Here is a 19323-nt window from a genome sequence, read left to right as displayed (position 1 = left end):
GCCCCATCGCGGTCGTGGGGTGCCGCGGGGTTCTGCCCGGCGCTCGGCCCGGCGCTGGGAACTCGTCTCGCCGCCTCTTCTCAGCTGCTTTTGTATTTCGCTGTGAGACCCTCAGGCGGGCGCGATTCACAGGCACCCGGACCACGTGGGAGCGAGGGGGGAACCCCCTCCCCCTCCTCCGCCGCGGCTCCCCGCCCCCCGCTCCCCCCACCTCTCCTCCTCCTCCTCCTCCTCCTCCTCCTCCTCTTCCCCTTAAAGCGGCGATGATCCTTCCTGGAGGGAGAGGCGGCCCCACACTGGGTTGGTGACTTAGGGGCCGGGGAGAAGCCCGGGCGGGGCAGCGACTCCCGTGCGGGGGTGACGGAGAGGGTGGGGCAGGGCAGCACCGGCGCACCCGGGGACCCCGAGCGGGGAGGGCTGGGGCGATCGCCAAGCCTCCCCACCCCTCCGTTGGGCAGTATCTGGTCTACCGTAAACTTCAAACACAATCCCCCCACCCCCACCCCCCCATACACACCGCCCCTCCCGACATAAAGAGGCCAGAGCCCCGGCCCCGCGGGTCCCGATGTTCCCTCCCGAGAGATTCTCCAGGCCTTATGTCAATTCCCAGGAATGTCTGCGAGCTCCCGAGCTTGAGACTCCAGCCCCAGGAGGAACCGTCTGCAGCCAGCAACTTTGTACCGACACGTCCTGTCTCTCCCAGCCCCAGTCCCCCACCTCTCCGCTTACTACCCCGGATCAAGGCTTCTCAGCCCCAAGTTCTGCAGGTGCAGGTAAGAACGCCTAGGCCAGTCCCCTTTCATTCGCTGGTTCACTCGTTTGCCAGGCGGCGGTGTCCACGGTTCTGGTCTGGAGAGTTGAAGTCTCCAGATCTCTCTTACATTCAAGTGACGTTCACGTTGTGCAGTGTATCTTCGGGTCAGACCTGGTGCTGGGGAAGAGAGGTGTCAGGGACAGCTCTCTAAAGAAGCGGTGCTGTTTAGCTTTGCAGAGCTAAAGGCACCGAGAAGGGTTAGGGTTTGCTCAGCTGCCTACAGTTAGCAAGTAGAGAAGCGGAAAGGTAAACCCAAGTCACCTGGGTGCATTCCTCGTGAATCTTCCCTCCTTCAAGAAAGTTCATTTATTATTATTTATTATTATTATCATTATTATCAGTATTACTACTACTAGTAGTATTACCTTAAAAAAATCACTGTCATTTGATTCCCCATCAGTAATTTTCACTTAAACAAAAGGAAACAGGGAAACAAACAACCCCATTTGACTTACTGGTTTAATGGCTGAAAGGAAAAAGGGAGGGGGACAAAGAAAACTCCCCCATCACTTCCAGCCATCCTTGGGTTCAGTCCAGCAGGATGTCTCTTGGAAGCAAATGGCCCTCTGCCTTCCATCTTTGTCCCACGTTGCAGCCCAGACCTAACCTGGACATCCTCAGGTTCCATACAAGAATGCGGGTGTGGAGATAGAATTCTCCAGAAAGCCACGGTTAGAAATCTATTTTCTTACATGATTTTTTTCTCTCCCCTTCAGGCATACCTTCAAATTTTCAACTGTTAGAAGAGCTAGCACTGTGCATATTTTATTCTGCACAGAATGAATATTGTGGAGTTCTAAGGAAGACACTGTAACGTTTGTGACAGAGCACAGACATTTAAAACACAACACCAAAACCACATCTGGGCCTTGTGGCCCTGACTTTGTACACATAACTCCATATGTATCCACTCATTGCTATGGTAAATACTTATTGGCTGAGGTATAGGGTCTTTGTTCAGTCTTTCCAGAACCACATGGTAGCTATATCATGTCTCTTTGTAGCTCTTATCTGATGAAGGGATTACAATGGCTCCCATATGGATACATCAAAATATATTAATTCATTAAAAGGAATTATATTCCTGCTTCTTGCAAGCTTCCTCCCCCATTTTTCCTACAGTGTGGAGACTATGTCTTATCAAATTTTCATTTCTTTTGCTCTCTAACATAATATATTACATGAAATAAGAACTCTATAAATTGAATTTAATTTTTTTGTCTTTTGGTTTGACAACTTTTTTTTTAAGCAGTGCTTTCAGCTTGGGCAAACTATGAGCAAGATCTCCACCTTGTGGGCATCAATGGAATATCATTTAATTAGAGAAGTGTACTGGTGTGTGTGTGTGTGTGTGTGCGTGTGTGTGTGTGTGTGTGTGTGTGTGTGTGTGTGTGTGTCCGCCCATCCTGGGGCTTGAACTCATGGCCTGAGTACTGTCTCTTAGCTTTTTTTTGCTTAAAGCCACTTAGCCACTTGAGCCACAGCTAAACTTCAGTTTCCCACTCCCCACCCCCATCCAGTGGTTAATTGGAGCCAAGAGTCTCATGTACTTTCCTGTCCAGACTGGCCTGGAATGGTGATCCTTAGATCTTAGCCTCCTGAGTACCTAGGATTAAAGTGTGAGCTACCTTTTCATGTACATTTTTTTTTTTTTGGGTCCGGTCATGGGGCCTGAACTCTGGGCCTGGGTGCTGTCCCTCAGCTCTTCAGCTCAAGGCTAGCGCTCTACCACTTGAGCCACGGCGCCACTTCCGGTTTTTTCTTTTTGCTTATGTGGTGCTGATGAATCGAATCCAGGGCCTCTGGCATGCAAGGCAAGCGCTCTACCACTGAGCCACCTAACTGGACAATGAAGATAAACTCTGAGAATAATAATAACATAGCCTGGTGCTGTGGCTCACTCTTAAAATCCTGGATAATTAGGAGGCTAAGATCTAAGGATCATGGTTCAAAGCCTCAAAGCCAGCCTGAGCAGACAAGTTCATGAGACTCTTTTTTTTTTTTTTTTTTGGGTCTGGTCATGGTGCCTGAACTCTGGGTTTGGGCACTGTCCCTCAGCTTTTCAGCTCAAGGCTAGCGCTCTACCACTTGAGCCACAGTACCACTTTTGGCTTTTTTTCTTTTTGCTTATGTGGTGCTGAGGAATCGAACCCAGGGCCTCATGCATGCACGGCAAACACTCTACCACTGAGCCACCTTTCCAGCCCTTCATGAGACTCTTATGACCAGTTAATCAGCAAAAAGCCAGAACTGAAAGTTAGCTCAGCTGGTAGAGCACCTTGAGCAAAAAAGCTAAGGGATAGCACCCAGGCCCTGAGTTTATGCCTTAGAATTACACACACACACACGTACATACATACATACATATTCAGGTACACTCAACCTCCTACCCCCCAATACAAAAACTGGACATAGGCTAAACTATGTTGTAGAGGTTATAGAGGAAATTCAGAGTTGGTAGCTCTGTGTTTTTAGCTGTTAGCACAAGGTACACATAAATAACTTCTAGGGATCACTGGCTGAGAACCGTATTAGAGTCGCTTCTCCATTGTTTGGTAGTTGCTTAGGCAAAATACTTGGCACTTATTGGGAGTCCAAGAGCAATTTGCTAAACAACTCATTCGTATGTTAATAAGATAAAGCTCTACAAATACCATGATCAAGTTTTGTGTTTTGAGTACACTATTTCTACTAATATATACAAAATAAGAACTTAAAAGGGAATGCTCTTAAAATAGTTCTCTTAAAAGGGAAAAAAGGGTGAGGGCTTTGCATGATGCATGTGGGGAAAGCCCATGATTTTCAGCCTGGGAGGTCCAGCTTTAAACCCAGACACTCCAGATCCCAGGTAAGTGATGAAGAAACTGGCTAGGATCTTACATCTCAGAAGATAGATTGATTTGATCATTGCCTTGATCTTTGGTCTTAGCCACAGGAATGGGTACATCATGTATGAGAATGGGATGTTCTAACAGAAACAGCATGCGGAATGACAGAAGATGAAGATGCATGATGCACATGTACCAGCATGTAGGCCCACAGAGCAAACATACACCCTGCCGAGTGGAATGCAGTTTTAAAATGGTGTGTGATTATTTTAGTGTTTAGTAACAGCCTATTAGCTTTCCCTTTCCTTTACTGCCCTGCCTGAAGACATCCACTCCCTTGTCTACAATGCCAAGCCTCTTTGCCTGGCATAGCATAAATCACCGGTGTGATTTCCAGCCCTCTGGAAGTTGCTTGGGGGAACAGGCACTGCTTAGCTGCTCCTATTTGCACCTTTAGGACTTTCTTCATACTCCTCAGAGTTTTTCCCTGGGCCTAGACCTTCAATTCCATCAAACTTGCCCACAGTCCTGTATGAAAAATGATCTGGCTCAAGAACAGAGCCTCCTGGGGGGGAAAGATAGGAGATGGAGTGAGCCTTGGGAGCAGGGAAGGAGGCTTGACGTTGGAAGGTTTCCCACGTCTGGCATTTTCATTTTCTGGTTTCTTCCATGGGCTAGTTTTTTTTTTTTTTTTAACTTTCTATGAGTTTCAGTTTCTGAACTTGAGCAATGAGAATATAAATCCTCTCCTGCTCACAGGGTTGTTACATAGCTCGAGTGAAATATTAATAGTAACTATAACAACAGCATCAGCAAACACTTATTACATGCTCATTGTGGGCTTTGGGTAAGGCTGAACTTCTCATGTGCTTTTACCCCATTTAACCCACTCAATAAGTAGTAGTATTGTTCCCACGTTACAGATGGGAAAACCAAAGTAATTGTTTTGAAGTCACTAGATAACCTGGCTGAGCTCCCATTACCCTTTGTAAGTTATCAACTGCTGAGGCAATGTCAAGTTTGAAAATCATTGCATTTGATCAAAGTAGATGCAACACAGATTGAATTTTCCTCTGAAATGTTCTCTGTGGCTGCTACTAAATGAAATGGTGAAGAACATGAGCTCTTATATCAGATTATATTGGTTTAAGACCTAGCCCTGCCTTTTACCTATGCCTTGAGTGTCTTAATTTCTCTGTGCCTTGGTGTACTTGTCTGTGAAATGCAGCCATAATACTATTATTAGGACTGCCAGTGATAATTACATGGAATATCTAATGGCCAAGAATAACAGTGGCCCCTCATGCTTATATTCCTAGATACTCAGGAGGCTGAGATCTGGAAGATTGAGGTTTGAAGACAGCTTGGACAGATAAGTCCTGATAAACTCTGTCTCTAAAATGACCAGTAAAAAGCCAGGCTTTTTCCAGGCATGGTTCAAGTGTTAGAGTACCCAGTGAGCAAGCAGAGCAAGTGAGTCCAGTAAGCATATGACCATTATTCAAATCCCAGTACTGCCCAGTAAAGAATTATAGTCATGAATCTTATAGCTTATCATGATGATTAAATCTCTACATTTGAAGTGATTCAAAGGTCACCTGTATGTTCACTGTTAAAGGTTTTTCCTTTTGATTTCACTATTTCATTGACGAAATAGAAGTTTTTTCTCTTGCTGTTCCCTACCAAGCATCACTTTGGCTTGAGATATTAGTGGTATTCCAGCCTCATACATTTTCTTTATGCCTCAGCTGGCATCTTCCGTGGAAATTATGGGAGTTTCTTTTGCCATGGAGCTGGACCTGCTGTCTTCTACCATGTTCTTCAGTGCATTCCTTGTTAAAAGCCCAGAGCCTTCAGTCAGCCTCAGGCTACCAGCTTCTCACCTGCCACTATACAATCTTCTCCAATCCTGATTTTTCCAGAGCCTCTGAAGTTATAATCCTTTCCCAGAGATGGAGACCTCCAAGTACCTTTTCTTGATGCTTCTACAAAAAGGAAGGGTCAGGTGGATGCTTTCTGAATAAGAAACCCCAATAGTTTTCACACCCCTTCTGTCATGGGAAGACAGAAGCAAGTAGAGTGCCCTCAAAAGGCAGTCAATTTTCATGCACCTTGATCTTGGACTCTCCAGCCTCTAGAACTATGAGGAATTGTTATTTGTTCTTTAAGCCACCCAGGCTATGGTATTCTGTTGCAACAGATACTCCCTATTACCCATTTTCTCTAAGGTACCTTGTAATTTTTGTTGTGTTTTTTTTTCTGGTTGAATGCCGTTTTCCTTTTTTGATATTGCTATTTGGCCATGTGATCTGGATCTACCAAGAACTGTTTAACTGATCTCATCCTCATATATGTCATTTTTTATGATAGCTACATTTAATAGTTCCCTCTTCCACAGAGGATATGTCCCAAGATCTCTACTGCATCCATGAAACCATGGATGGAACTGAACCTTGTCTATACTGTGTTTTCATAGACACATACACACATGCACACACACACACACACAATGCTTTCCTGTGTGTTTTGCAGTACTGACACATAGTTCCAGGGCTAATCTGCTCTTCCATGTTTTTCATAGACACATACACACATGCACACACACACACACACACACACACACACACAATGCTTTCCTGTGTGTTTTGCAGTACTGACACATAGTTCCAGGGCTAATCTGCTCTTCCATGTTTTATGCTCTAGTGCCTGCTTTGTATCACTGCACATGACTTTTGGGGTCTTTATGAAAGTAAGAGTTATTTGAACACAATCACTGTAATACTACTGCGGCCAAACTGATAACCGAGAATGCTACTGTCAGGTAGGCAGCATCTACAGCATGGATGTGCTGGGATGATGCAGAGTCTAGGTGGGATGGCAAGCGATCTCATCACACTGCTCAGGAAAGTATATGGCTCACAATTTAGGAATCGTTGGGTTTTGCAGTTTTCCATTTAATAATTTTAGATTGCTGTTGACAATGTAACTGAAACCATGGAAAGTAAAACCATGAATACAGGAGACTACTGTGCATACTTGGCTCCAGCTAATCCTTTGGATAGCTAGGAGGCCAGGAAATGTAATAGTCTTTTAATGCAATTAATCTGTCAACTTGAATGAGTCCTACTTTTAAGAACTCACTGTGTTTCTGAACAAGAAATAAAAGTTGACACAAACCCTTTGAATTTATAGTGAGGCTAGCATTTTTTATTCTCTTTGTTCCAGGTAACTCTTTTTTTTTTTTTTTTGTCAGTTGTGGTGCTTGAATTCAGGGCTTGGCTACTGTCCCTCAGCCTCTAGGATTAGCACTCTAGCTAACACTCTACCACTTGAGCCACAGTGCCAATTACAGCTTTTTTGAGTAGTTTATTGGAGATAAGAGTCTCACGGGGACTTTTCTCCCTAGGCCAGCTTTAATGGCAGTCCTCAGATCTCAGCCTCTGGAATAGCTAGGATTTCAGGCATGAGCCACTGGTGCTTGGCCCAAGTAACTCTCATTTGGGCTTGCTTTTGAAGAAGGTTGCTGCAGTTATTGGTGTTAAGAGACCAGAACTCAATGGTTGCAACATGGGTGGATTCATATAGCAAGATGTAGAGCAGTTGCCAAAGCAGATTTGAGTCTTCGTTACAGAAGAATTCTGGAGTGCACATTGGTGGGCATGACTTTCTTTCTCTGCCTTATTTATTTCAGTGGGCATTATTTCTTGTCCACACAGTGAAAGCCAAAGAATAGGGTAGGAAGTGATGGGGCATCAGAGATCCTCTTTCTGGCACCTGCATCAGGAATGTTGATTGTTTCCTTTTCATCCTCCATTACCCTTCTTCTTTCTGGACAGTTCTCCAGCTTCTTCCTTCAAGTTTTGTCCCAGCAGGCAGACTAGATCCTGATTGGGCTAGATCAGTTATGGTTCTTTTAATTCCTTGCCAATGATTGGTTAAGGTATAAGCATGTGATGCTATTCTGGCCAGAAAGAGCTGAAGGGAAGTTCAATGGGAGGTTCCTGGGAAAGGTTTCCTTCTGTGACAGAAACAACAGAAAAAGATGACATGGTTTAGATCTGGCTGGTAACTTTATCTCTGTGTGTGTGCATTTGCACGCATGCACACATTTATACTAGTGCTTGAACTCAGGCTGGGTGCTGTCCTATTAGCTTTTACTCTCAAGCCTTCAGAGAAAAAACTACCACTACAGCTCTGCCATTTGAGCTACAGGTCCACTTCTGGCTTTTTGGTGGTTAATTGGAGATAAGAGTCTCATGGACTTTCCTGCCTAGGTTGGCTTCTAAGCTTGATCCTCAGATTTCAGTTTTTTTTTTTTTTTTTTGGTCATGGGGTTTGAACTTGATCCTCGGATTTTAGCCACCTGAGTGGCTAGAGTTACAAGCATGAGTTACTAGCACCAGGTTCAATTTCTTCATTCTTGAAAGTACTTGAGTGTGTTAGATTAGCTTAATTCTCTTTTGATGAAAGGAAACAAATCTTAGGCTCCCTGTGCCAGATCAGAGACAGGCTACGACTCCTTCATTACCAATCTACGCTTGTTTGTCTCAACCTATCCTGAAGAAATTTGTTCCACAAACATTTTCCATTCAAGAAAGTGACTCTCATCAGCTTTGCTGATTTTGATCTTCATCTTTGCCTACAGTTTTATCCGGTGCACAATTAGTGATTCTAGACCTTCCCAGCTTCCTGAGGCCCATGCATCTCATCAGTCAGATAGATACTGAAGCTTAATTAAGCTTGTAAAGCGTTCTGATTTCCATCGATGAAAGGTGGCCCCACAAGTACGAGGTTTTATTTTTGTGGCTCCTGCCAAGAGTTATTATAAATAGGACTTAGTGCGACGTGGCTGAGTTCTTCGGGTGATAATGTGTCAAGACCAATCGAGGCTGCTGAGAGCAGAGATATTAACATAATGGTTCCATCATCTGCAGTGGGTGTTAATGGAAGTGGATGTGGAAATCACAGGACTGCAGGCAGTGGAGCTGGGACAGAAGCGGCTATGGTGAAATATCGCTGCTTCTGGATCTCCATCATAATCATTAAGTAGATTAGCCTTGGAGCCATTCTTCTGCAGCTAGAATGATCAGGCTCAACTCAAATAAAAAATGGATGCTTTAACTCTAAATGAAAATATATTCCTTTGCTGCCTTTTAAAATCCATTTACATTAAAAGAATGGCCAGCAGGTAAGTAATTTATAACTGGGGGCTCACCGCAGCACAAAGGAGTCTCTGAATTGTGAGCAGCCTAAGTGGGAGACTGAGGGACTTCCAGGCTTAGGAAGACAGTGAATGCTATGAGACTACAGACTGGTGGGCAGTAGGTAAAAAAGAAGATCATCCATGGACACTTACTAATGATAAACAGAGGAGGCGTTATATTGCCACAGCAAGGATGGTGAAAAGCCAGGTAGAAATTTTCTATCCACCAGCCTTAGTGCAGTGTTCTGGCTTCCTTATCCCCCAGTTCCATGGCCCCCAAACCATTGTCTCCAACAATACTGGCTAATAATAACCATTATGATAATGCTATACCCTATTGTCAGTTATGGAGTCTCCCTGCTCCTTTGAAATCCAGTTCTACTGGATCCAAAATCCTTTTGTGAGGTCATTAAGGATCCAAGGACTTTCTCCCTGTCCCTAGGAGTTCCTTCCTGAAGTTCTGTTCTTCTAGTGTGTCTCAGTGTTTACTTCCTGTTTCTAACACACATTAACATGGGTGCGAACTTTCACACCATAAACCAGCCCCTTTCCTTTCACTGAGACCAAAGAAACCACAAGGGTAATGACTTCACTGAGACTCTGACCTCATGTTATGGGTAGCTATCAGATCACAGGTGCACTAAAAATAAAATTACTTTCTGGTTAAGGGTGTAAGGTTCATAGGGAACGTAAATGAATTTTGTGTTTAGACTGCTAGTCCATCCCTAAGCTCATCGTGTGTATACAACTATTCAAAAATGCAAAAAGTTCAAAATCTAAAACATTTCTGGAGCCAAGCATTTGGGAGAAGGGACACATAACCTATACTCTACCTGATGCTGGAGGGGAGGAGTTTCATAGTGAGTTAGCATGAAGGAGTCCTTTTTCTCCTTTGTTCCTAGCACACGGCCTTCTCCAAGCAGTTTTGAAGTAGCTCCTGCCTGTATATCTGCTGTCATCCGCCCGATTGCTGAGGGACAGAGTACAGCCCACGTACAGGGAAAAACTGTATCACACAGGATTCTTGAGGTTGGATCAGAGTGGTTGGGAGAGAAGGGAGTTGTCCTGACAGTTCTTGGCATAGCACCATCCCATGTCTCTGGACCAGACTGTAGCTTGGTAAAGACAGAGTGCAGATGACAGCAGGTAAAATGACGTACTGTCATTTCTCTTTTAGTTTTGCTCTTCCCAGGAGCCAACTCTGAACTTGCTGCTAGGAAGGTGCACCTGGGAGTCCTGGCATGTTTATTATGTGCCCTGGCACTGAGATTTAATTCTGCATACCTCCACAAACCCTCTCACTGTGGCCAAAGGGGGTGGAGAAATGAAGAAAGAAATCTCAGAGGTCATTTCTTGCTACCTGAGAAGAAGGAATGGACATATTTTATGGACAGTCTGGGCCTGAGGAATAATAGGGGAAGGCTGAGGAATATGGATGATGATGTATTTATGCAGCTCCTTGTAGTGATATAAGCATTTTCACATGCCAGTCCTGGCTGAACTTTCCCAGCATCTTGCTAGGAAGGGGAGGGGTAGCAGGGCAGAGGTGAGTTACTGTTTCTTTCTGAGGAAGGGGAACACTGAGCTTCAGAGAATTGCATGATGAGGGCTGGTGGTGTGGTACAGTGGTATCTTTTACAGCCTAGGGAGAACAAAGCCTTGAGTGCAAGGCCTGTTACCAAAAAAGTACAAAAAAGAAAAGGGAAGAAAGAAAAGAAGAAGGAAAGGAGGGAAGGGGAGAGGAAAGGAAAGAAGGAAGGAAAGCGAAGGATAGCTAGTTTATGACAGTCTTGAACTTACTTAAAGTTCTTGAACTTGAACATACTTTACCTGATTTCCACCTTAGAGGTTTCATTTGACAGTCCAGCTTTGCTCGTTTCTATTCATTCATATCTATAAAACTGTCCCTCATCTGAAATTTTCCACATGGCTACATTGTGTATGTCACAAAGTCCACTAATGAATGCAGAAAAAGAGACCTGAGAATTGCTACAAGGGCTACAATATTTCCAACCTCCTTTCCCTTCGAGTGCTTCTTTTCATCTCCATTATCAGAATTCATGCTTAAAAAAGCAGAAAGAAAGGAAAATGAGAAAAGAAAAAGACTAGGGAAAAAAACCCCAAGATTATCTTGAAATCTCTTTTTTTCCTGCCTATTTTTGTTGATTAACATGGAAATTAATAAAAGCAATCAAATAAAGAGATGGTAATTACTAATGACTGACTTATTTTCTAAATGAGTTTTTTTAAAACAATTACAAAACAACTCTGAAATGGCTAAGAGAAGATAAGTCACACACAGTTGCTTCCTTTTTTTTTTTTCTCTCTTGCTATATCCTTGCTCACATTGGGTAAGCCCAAGCTAGCAGACCAAAGCACAGCACTTGACTTTGTCTCCATTTTTCCTGGTTAGAGGGAATGTTTAATTGGGACTGACAGCAGAGCCACATAATTGTTTAGCATCTGTGAGAGTAGCTGGACTTCATAGAGATTTTTGCATCTTGTTTTCTCCTTTGCAAAATGGGGTATTCATGTTTAGTGTGTAGAAATATTAGAATTAAATGAGTTGTGGGATTCGATAAAATATAGCAGGAAAAATTTTAACTCAGCTTCTGACATATCATTGTTTTATTCAGTATGAAAATCCTGCACCCAACTTTATAGGCAAATGTCGAGAAGTCACATGAAGCCTACTAATAGTAGTACCCCTCAAGAAGGTTTCTGTTCCTGGGCACTGGTGGCTCACACCTGTAATCCTAGCTTCTCAGGAGCCTGAGATCTGAGGATCACAGTTCAAAGCCAGCCCAGGCAGGAAAGACTGTGAGACTCTTATCTCCAATTAACCACCAGAAAACTGGAAGTGGTGCTGTAGCTCAAAGTGGTAGAGCATTAGCTATGAGCTGAAGAGCTCAGGGACAGTACCCAGGCCCAGACGTTAAGCCCCATGACAACAACAACAACAAAAAAAGGTGTCTGTTTGGAGGGACACTTTTTATTTTTGTTTTCTGTATGCATGCTGACTTTATATATTTTTTTGACTTTATCTTTCATAGACGTTATGGGAATGGTGTGTTTGCATTCATGGATGTGGGTGATGGCTCAATTTAAAAGTTACACTCAGACACAGAGGAATAGAGAATGTGAGATTGTCTGTATCTGAGTACACAGTGTATACTCCACACATGGAATCAGGAGAGGTTCCTTTGGTGGCAAGCATCAGGTTTTCTTTGTCTTTTTTTTTTTTTTTGTTAGTCGTGGGGCTTGAACTCTGGGCCTGGGTGCTGTCCCTCGCTCTTCAGCTCAAGGCGAGTGCTCTACCACTTGAGCTACAGCGCCACTTCTAAGCATCAGGTTTTGTAGGAAAACTGATGCTAATTGGTATGAGTGAGCACCAGGACTGAGCAGCCCAGGTACACAAGTAGAATCTGCCTGCCTTCCCTTCCTCCCTCCCTCCCTCCCTCCCCTCCCTTCCTTTCCCTTCTCCTTCCCCTTCCCCTTCCTTCCTTCCTTCCTTCCTTCCTTCCTTCCTTCCTTCCTTCCTTCCTTCCTTCCTTCCTTCCTTCCTCGTTCTCTCCCTCCTCCTTCTTTCTCTTCCTCTTCTCTTTCTTCTTTTTCAAGAGTCTTTCTATATAGCCCAGGCTATATAAACTTCCTGCTTCAGCCTTCCTAATGCTGGGATCACAGGAATGTACCACCATACAGAGCAAGCCAGGAGGCTTTCTATCAAGATGTCACAGCTGCACTTGCCTTCCAATCAAGCCTTTATGTTCCAGAAAGGAGGAATCTGATTGGTCCATCTGGAAACAAAGGTTTCAGCTTTTGCCAAGTGACAAAGCCAGTAGTACACGAGGGAGCAATTGTGAACGAAACCATCCTTCTATAGATGTTCCTCCTAACACTTTCTTGTTCACATTTTAAAAGATGATTATCTTGCACCACTTCTTAAATGCTAATGAAAAATCTCTAATAATAAATAAAACAAATAGTGGTCTGCTGTAAGACTCAACCAATAATACTTTATGCAGCTTTACCTGGAGCCAAACAATATGATTCATCATTAATGTGCCTGATGATGTATCATACCTTGGCTGTGGGTAGATGTTGGTCCTGAAGGTGCGCGTACCACACACACACACACACACCAATTCAAACAGCTGGGAAATCCAGCATCTGCCCAGTGCTGCCTCTGAAATTCAGAAGGGTGTTGGAGACCTTGATTGGGGTAAAGGAAATCAATAGGGTATCTCCTGATTTTTTTTTATGATTTAGTTGTCCTTTACAGGGATTGAGACACACAGAGAGAGACATACAGAGAGAGAGAGAGAGAGAGAGAGAGAGAGAGTGACAGACAGACAGACAGAGACAGAGACAGAGAGAGATAGACAGAGAAAGAGATAGAGAGAGAGACCTGAAGCAGAGATAGAAGGAAAGAGAGTAAGGAGGGTGAGGGTGAGAAAACACCAGGGCAGGATGATTTAGGACTTGCCTTAGCTGGGCGGAAATGCAGGGTGCATTTTCTGTGCTGCCTATTTGTGTTGCTTAGGAAAGGGGAGCCCAGCCAGCCAGGCTCAAGAGGTTGAGGAGAAAGTGCAAATCAGGAGCTCAGCCATCTGGGAGGGGCTGGGGGATGCTTTGTGCTCTCAACAATGCCTCCTGGCAACTCCACACCACACAGGACCTGCCCAGCTACCTCTCCTCCTTCCTGGCAGCCCACAGGGTCCTTCCCAGGGGCAATAAATCCTTCCATTGGCCACCCACCTCTTCTTTGGGATTTGTTTTGTTTTGTTCTTACAGGAAAGGTGAAAATGGGTTGCTGGGGAAAGGATTAGAAATTCCTTATATGAGGGGCAACCAGTGAGAGACTATTAACAATACCATTTATTTACTGAGCCTCACTGCATGGCAGGCAGCTCATGTCTCTACACAAACCGTTTCTGCAGAAGGAAGGAGCAAACTGAGATTCCAAGTTTAAGGATATGGCTCAAGTTGGTACAGCTCTTCTGTGGTAAAGCCAGATTTATACTTGGGCCAGACATCCTCACACCACTAGTTTGACCAGAAAGCAGCCTGCAGTGAGCTCTGGTGTGCATCTGTGTGGGACCTGTCACACAACTGTGGAGTAGTGTCCGTATTAGCTACAACAAATTGGGAATCATGGTATCATGTTTGTCCCTAAAGCCAGCATTGTAATAGCATAGTTATAGCTTGGATCAAAAATCGGCCCCCAAAGGCCATGTGCTAAGGGCTTGGTTCCAGCTGATCAGCTTTGGAGAAGTGATTGGATTATGATCTCATCCTTGGATAAATTCACCAATGGAATCTCAATCCAATGCATTATTAGGAGGTGGTGGTAGGGCTTGACTGAAGAGCTAGGTCCCTGGGGTAGTGTAGTTGGGGACTCTATCAATCCTGGCACTCTCTCTCTCTGTCTCTCTCTCTCACACACATAGGTGTTAGCTTGCTCACTCTCATTCTTTCCGCTACTTTCAATGCTTCTCCACCATGTGCTCCACAATGATGCTCTGCCTCACTACATCCCCAGAAACACAAGGCCCAAAAGATAATGGACCAAAAACTAGAGCTGAAAATACAGTTTTTCTCACATGTGTGTGTGTGTGTGTGTGTGTGTGTGTGTGTGTGTGTCAGTACCAGGGCTTGAACTCAGGGCCTGAGAACTATCTCTTTGCTCTACCATTTAAGCTACATCTCAACATCTGGCTCTTTGGTGGTTAATTGGAGGTAAGAGCCTTTACTTCCCAGGCTGTCTGTCTGTGTCTGTGTCTGTCTGCCTGTCTGTCTCTCTGTCTCTGTCTCTCTCTCTCTCTCTGTATCCATCCATAGAACATCGCCAAACCTAACCATGAGCTATCAGATAAATCCTAGTTGAGTGACATTCTATATAATACCCAACTAGTACTGTACCTTTAAAATTGTCATGATCATCACCAGAAAAATTGGAGAAACTGTTAAGTAATAAAAAGCCTAAGGAACTCATTTCTTTGTATCTTTTTCCTCCTCCTCCCCTTCCTCCTCTGATGGTCCTGGGGCTTGAACTCAGGATCTGCACCCTGAGCTTTTTTATTTTTATTATTTTTTTCTTTCTCAAGGCTAGCACTCTACCACTTGAACCAGAGCTTCATGTCTTGCTTCTGATAGTTAATTGGAGACTTTCCTGCCCAGGCTGACTTTGAAATGCCATCCTCAGATCTCAACCTCCTGAGTAGCTAGTATTACAGGCCTGAACCATTGGTTCCTGGCTTCACTAGCATAAATTTAAGTTGAAGATTTGGGCCTATTCTTCACATGTGGTTTGGAGACCAAGGTATAACGCATCCTCAGGAGTCTACATCCAATACACCTAGAGAGGAGGGCTCTTTTTAAGGCCCTTGGGGAAAGATTTTTGTTTGTTTACAGCTTTGGACATTGGGTGTTCTGCCCCCCTGAAGTTGTTGAAATAGAACATGAGACCAAATAGTTTTATTGGAATCAAAAATATTATGTGTTAAATGCCTTTGGCCATAATCTGAATATAAGTGACTGTGCTTTGGATGTTCCCACAGGCTACCAAACCCAGGGAAGATGGAAGGACAAGAATACAGCAGGAACAGAGACTGAAGTTGTGGGCTTCTGATTGCTCCCCAGCAGGCAGTTGAATTTAAATTTTCATTATTTTGAGTCAATGTGGCCCTGAGGAATCATGGAGCGATGGTATTTTATGTGATTTCAGGGAAGTCCCTCTCTTGTAATATAGTAACTTTTATAAAGCAATACCATGCAATATACATACAAAATATATGTATTCCTAGAAAAAAATTCAGGAAGATTCATACCTAAATGTGAACCTGGGGGAAAAGAGAACTTGAAGAGCAAAGACTTTCTTCTTTTTCTTCAAAATAATTTCCTGGAGTGGTTACACTTACTGGGCATGTACTTTTGAGCAGACTGGAATGATTAAGGGATGCTTGAATGATTCACACTTCATAGCACCAGATTATCAAACGAAGATTGGACAAGTGTCTTTAAGAGGCTGTCCCAGTGGACTAGAAATTAATATGGGAAGGTTCCATGCTTGGGTGATATCATACAGATAGAATCAAAGGGAGAAGGTATGGAACATGATTCAAAACCAGGAGCCGGGGTTTCACCTGACTTGCGAAGTAGCACTATTGGCATGAGGATGGAGCCTAGATACTGATGCTCCATCCACGAAGCCATGGAAGGATTGAAAAGGCCACAGTTGTAATCTCAGTGCAAGGCTGGGCAGTGGAGAACATACAAATGGGCTTTCACTAGGTGCCTTGATTTCATCTGTGGGCTGACCTCCTTCTAAAGCCTTATTAGTCTTGGGGTAAGGTTGTTGTATCTCACATTCTTTCTCTGACTTTGGCAGCTTTTTTTCCCCCCCCCAGCTAGGGAGAGTGAAGGTCTTTCTAAGTCTGGGACATTTCTGGATGTCTTGCTGGGTTCTTTGTCTCTTTTTGTACTGACTATGAGAAATTCCCCTTCTGCATGGCTTACAGTATAAAGGAGATAGATTTAAAGCACAAGTAAATAGAAGCCTCCTGAGTTGGTTTGATGTGAGAGCTTGCTAATGACATCAAACACTAGTTTCTTTCAAACCTCCTATCCTGTTTTTCATGCAATACCCATCTGGCTTCTGCATGACAGCAAAATGGATGCAGCAGTTCCAGGCTGTATCTTCATCCCATCTAGAAGGAGATAGAGAACGCTTATTTTACTGTAGAAGTTTTTTTTTGAGGGGGGAGTGAGGATAAATCTCCCCTTTGAATATCACTGACTCAAATTGAATCTCAGATAATTTTCTTTTTCTTCCGACTAGGGATTGAACCCAGGGCCTTATGCATGCTAGGCAAGCACTCTTTCACTGAGACACATCCCCTGGACTCTGTTGCTACTCTTGGCTCAATCCTTTTGATTAGGTAATATTGTCTGGCTGACGGCTTAGGTTTCCTGAGTTAGTCACACTTATAGGGTGGAGCGGTAGTTCTATGTGGTGGTGGGGAGTAGGTACAGTTGAAATAGGAAGGTAAGGTAGAGGTGAGTGGAGGCTATCCCACAGAGAAGCAGGAGGCTGAGTGTCCATTCAAGGCAGAAGCCAGGTTGACATGAAAACAGCACCCGAGATTATGGGTGGAGCCGTAGAGGAGAATGATCAAGAGGGTGCCTGAGAGAAGCTGGCATGAAAAGCTAAGGGCCTGGGTGCTAAGAATACTTCAACTGCAGAGACCCCCTGCCTTGATTCTATGTCGACTTGATGGCCATGTTGGCACAAGCAGAACACATGTGAGTGGCCCTACCATGGTGGCATAGTGGTACCAGAGCTGTGGCCTTGGGGACAGCTAACAAGTTCAATTCTGTGCAGTGCCTGAATGCATGGTTTGGAGCATTGCACTCTTGATCACTGTTAGAATAAGAAATACATTGATGGTAGGGGAAACAGAAGAGCAAAGGCTTGGGGGACTTCTCCCTGCCTGAACGTAGCAATCTGGAGAAGCTCCTTTTTGAACAGGAGGAACCCAGGAAATGTAATCTCAAGAGTGTGTTGAATGTGGACTCCCTTTGGCACAGCAAATGGGGGCTACAATAATTAGTGTTTTATTTAAGAAATAAAGACAGATGACATTACATGTCTTCCCAGAGCCTGGAGCAATTCATAGAACTATAACAGTACATATACACAGAGATGTCTTCTGTGATTGCAGTCCAGTCTCACGGCCTCCTAACAGAGAGGCCCTTATCACCATCCTTTGACAGGGGAAGAAAGCCTTGCTTCCAGGTATTAAATTCTTTGTCTGAGGCCCACAGCACGAACACATTGAGATCAGTCTTTGATATCAAGCACCAATTCCTAACTAAACCTAACTTTGACCTGTTCTTCCATGATCACTCAGGATGCCATGTGCCCAAGAAATTGAACCCTACCCAGGGGAGACTTTTCCCTTGATTCAGTTCTAACCTCTGCAACTCTGGTAGTTAGATTCTGAGATCTCTCTCTCTCTCTTTCTCTCTCTCTCTCTCTCCTCCTCCTCCTCCTCTTCCTTCTTCCTCCTCCTCCTCCTCTTCCTTCTCTTCTTCCTTCTTCCTGCCAGTTCTGGGGCCAGTTCTGGGGTTTGAACTGAGGACCTGGCTGCTGTCTCTGGGTCTTCCCCCCACCCCAGGATAGCATTCTATCACTGAGTCACAGCTCCACTTCTAGATATTTTTAGAGGGCAGATAATTGGAGATAAGTATCTCATGGACTATCCTGCTGGGCTGGGTTTGAACTGCCATCCTCAGTTCTCAGCCTCCTAAGTAGCTAGGATTCCAGATGTGAGTCACCAGTGTCTAGCATTTTCTCTCTTCTAAGGAGAGCAATAACTGTAGATTTCATTGTCTTTCTCTGGACAATTGTTCATGGCCTCTGAGGATGAGGCCTATTTTCAAGATGAAAGAACAGAGAGAGTCATTGATGGTGGACAGAATCACTAAATAACACATTCTAGAAGCCTCCAGGAGCAGAAATAGCCAGTTACCTAGTGTGCATCCCATTCTTTCTTAGCAACAGAAGAATTTATATCAACCAGTCTATCAATGTACCCAGATGTAAAAATCACATTTTATAGACTCCCTTCCAATGTGGGAGTGAGTACTCAATAAAATGTAAGGTAGTCTTTGGCTTTAACTTTTTAACCTTCTTGGATTGTGAGCATGTTAGCTACATATGTGGCAGCCATATGTGATCATGAAGCTAACTTGAAGTTAAAAGCCACGTTATAAAGATAATAGTATAGAAATTACAAGTCCTTCATATGGGAGCTCAGATACCAGCTTTTGTATATTTATTTATTAACTTTGTGTGTGTGTGTGTGTGGTGTGTGTGTGTGTGCACGCGCGCACACACATGTGCTCCAGTATTAGAACTCACATTTTCTCTTGACTTTTTCACTCAAGGCTAGTGCTCTACAACCTGAGCCATATCTCCATTTCCAAAGTTTTGGTGGATAATTGGAGATAAGAGTTTCGCTGATTTTCCTGTCTTGGCTGGCTTTGCACTGTGACCCTTAGATCTCAGCCTCTTGGCTAGCTAGGATTATAGGCATGAACCACCAGTGCCAGGCTCTGGGCTTCTGTTATGTGAGAAGAACTCAAAGCCTGAGAACTATCCCTTAGCTTTTTTGCTCAAGACTGGTGCTCTACCACTTGAGCTACACATCCACTTATAGCATTTTAGTAGTTAATTCGAGATAAGAGCCTCATAGACTTTCCTTTCTGGGCTGTTTTTTTTTTTTTTTTTTTTTTTTACCACTATCCTAGATCTCAGCCTCCTTAGTAGGTAGAATTACTGGTGTGAGCCACTAGTATCCAGCTGAGAAATGGAAATCTTTATTTTCTAGAAACCACTGTTATTTATTTTTCTGCTTCTATGCGGCTGAGTCTAATTTCAACTGAGAAACCTACGTATTTCTGAATTTCCTGTT

General features: G+C 43.9%; 1 protein-coding gene across 1 annotated transcript in view; it reads right to left on the bottom strand.

Annotated features, from left to right (window-relative positions):
• Fjx1 (four jointed box 1) overlaps nt 1-19323 on the bottom strand; it is a 69100-nt gene that overhangs the window by 1849 nt on the left and 47928 nt on the right. Inside the window, exon 4 of the mRNA XM_013019558.1 lies at nt 1270-1280. Within this exon, the coding sequence (XP_012875012.1) occupies nt 1270-1280 (11 nt within the window). The remainder of the gene's footprint in view (nt 1-1269; nt 1281-19323) is intronic.

This window comes from Dipodomys ordii, unplaced genomic scaffold, assembly GCF_000151885.1.
Source record: "Dipodomys ordii isolate 6190 unplaced genomic scaffold, Dord_2.0 Scaffold46, whole genome shotgun sequence".
Classification (NCBI taxonomy): Eukaryota; Metazoa; Chordata; class Mammalia; order Rodentia; family Heteromyidae; genus Dipodomys; species Dipodomys ordii.
The sequence above is the reverse complement of the archived record's forward strand: the minus strand, read 5'-3'. Positions and strand labels throughout refer to the sequence as shown.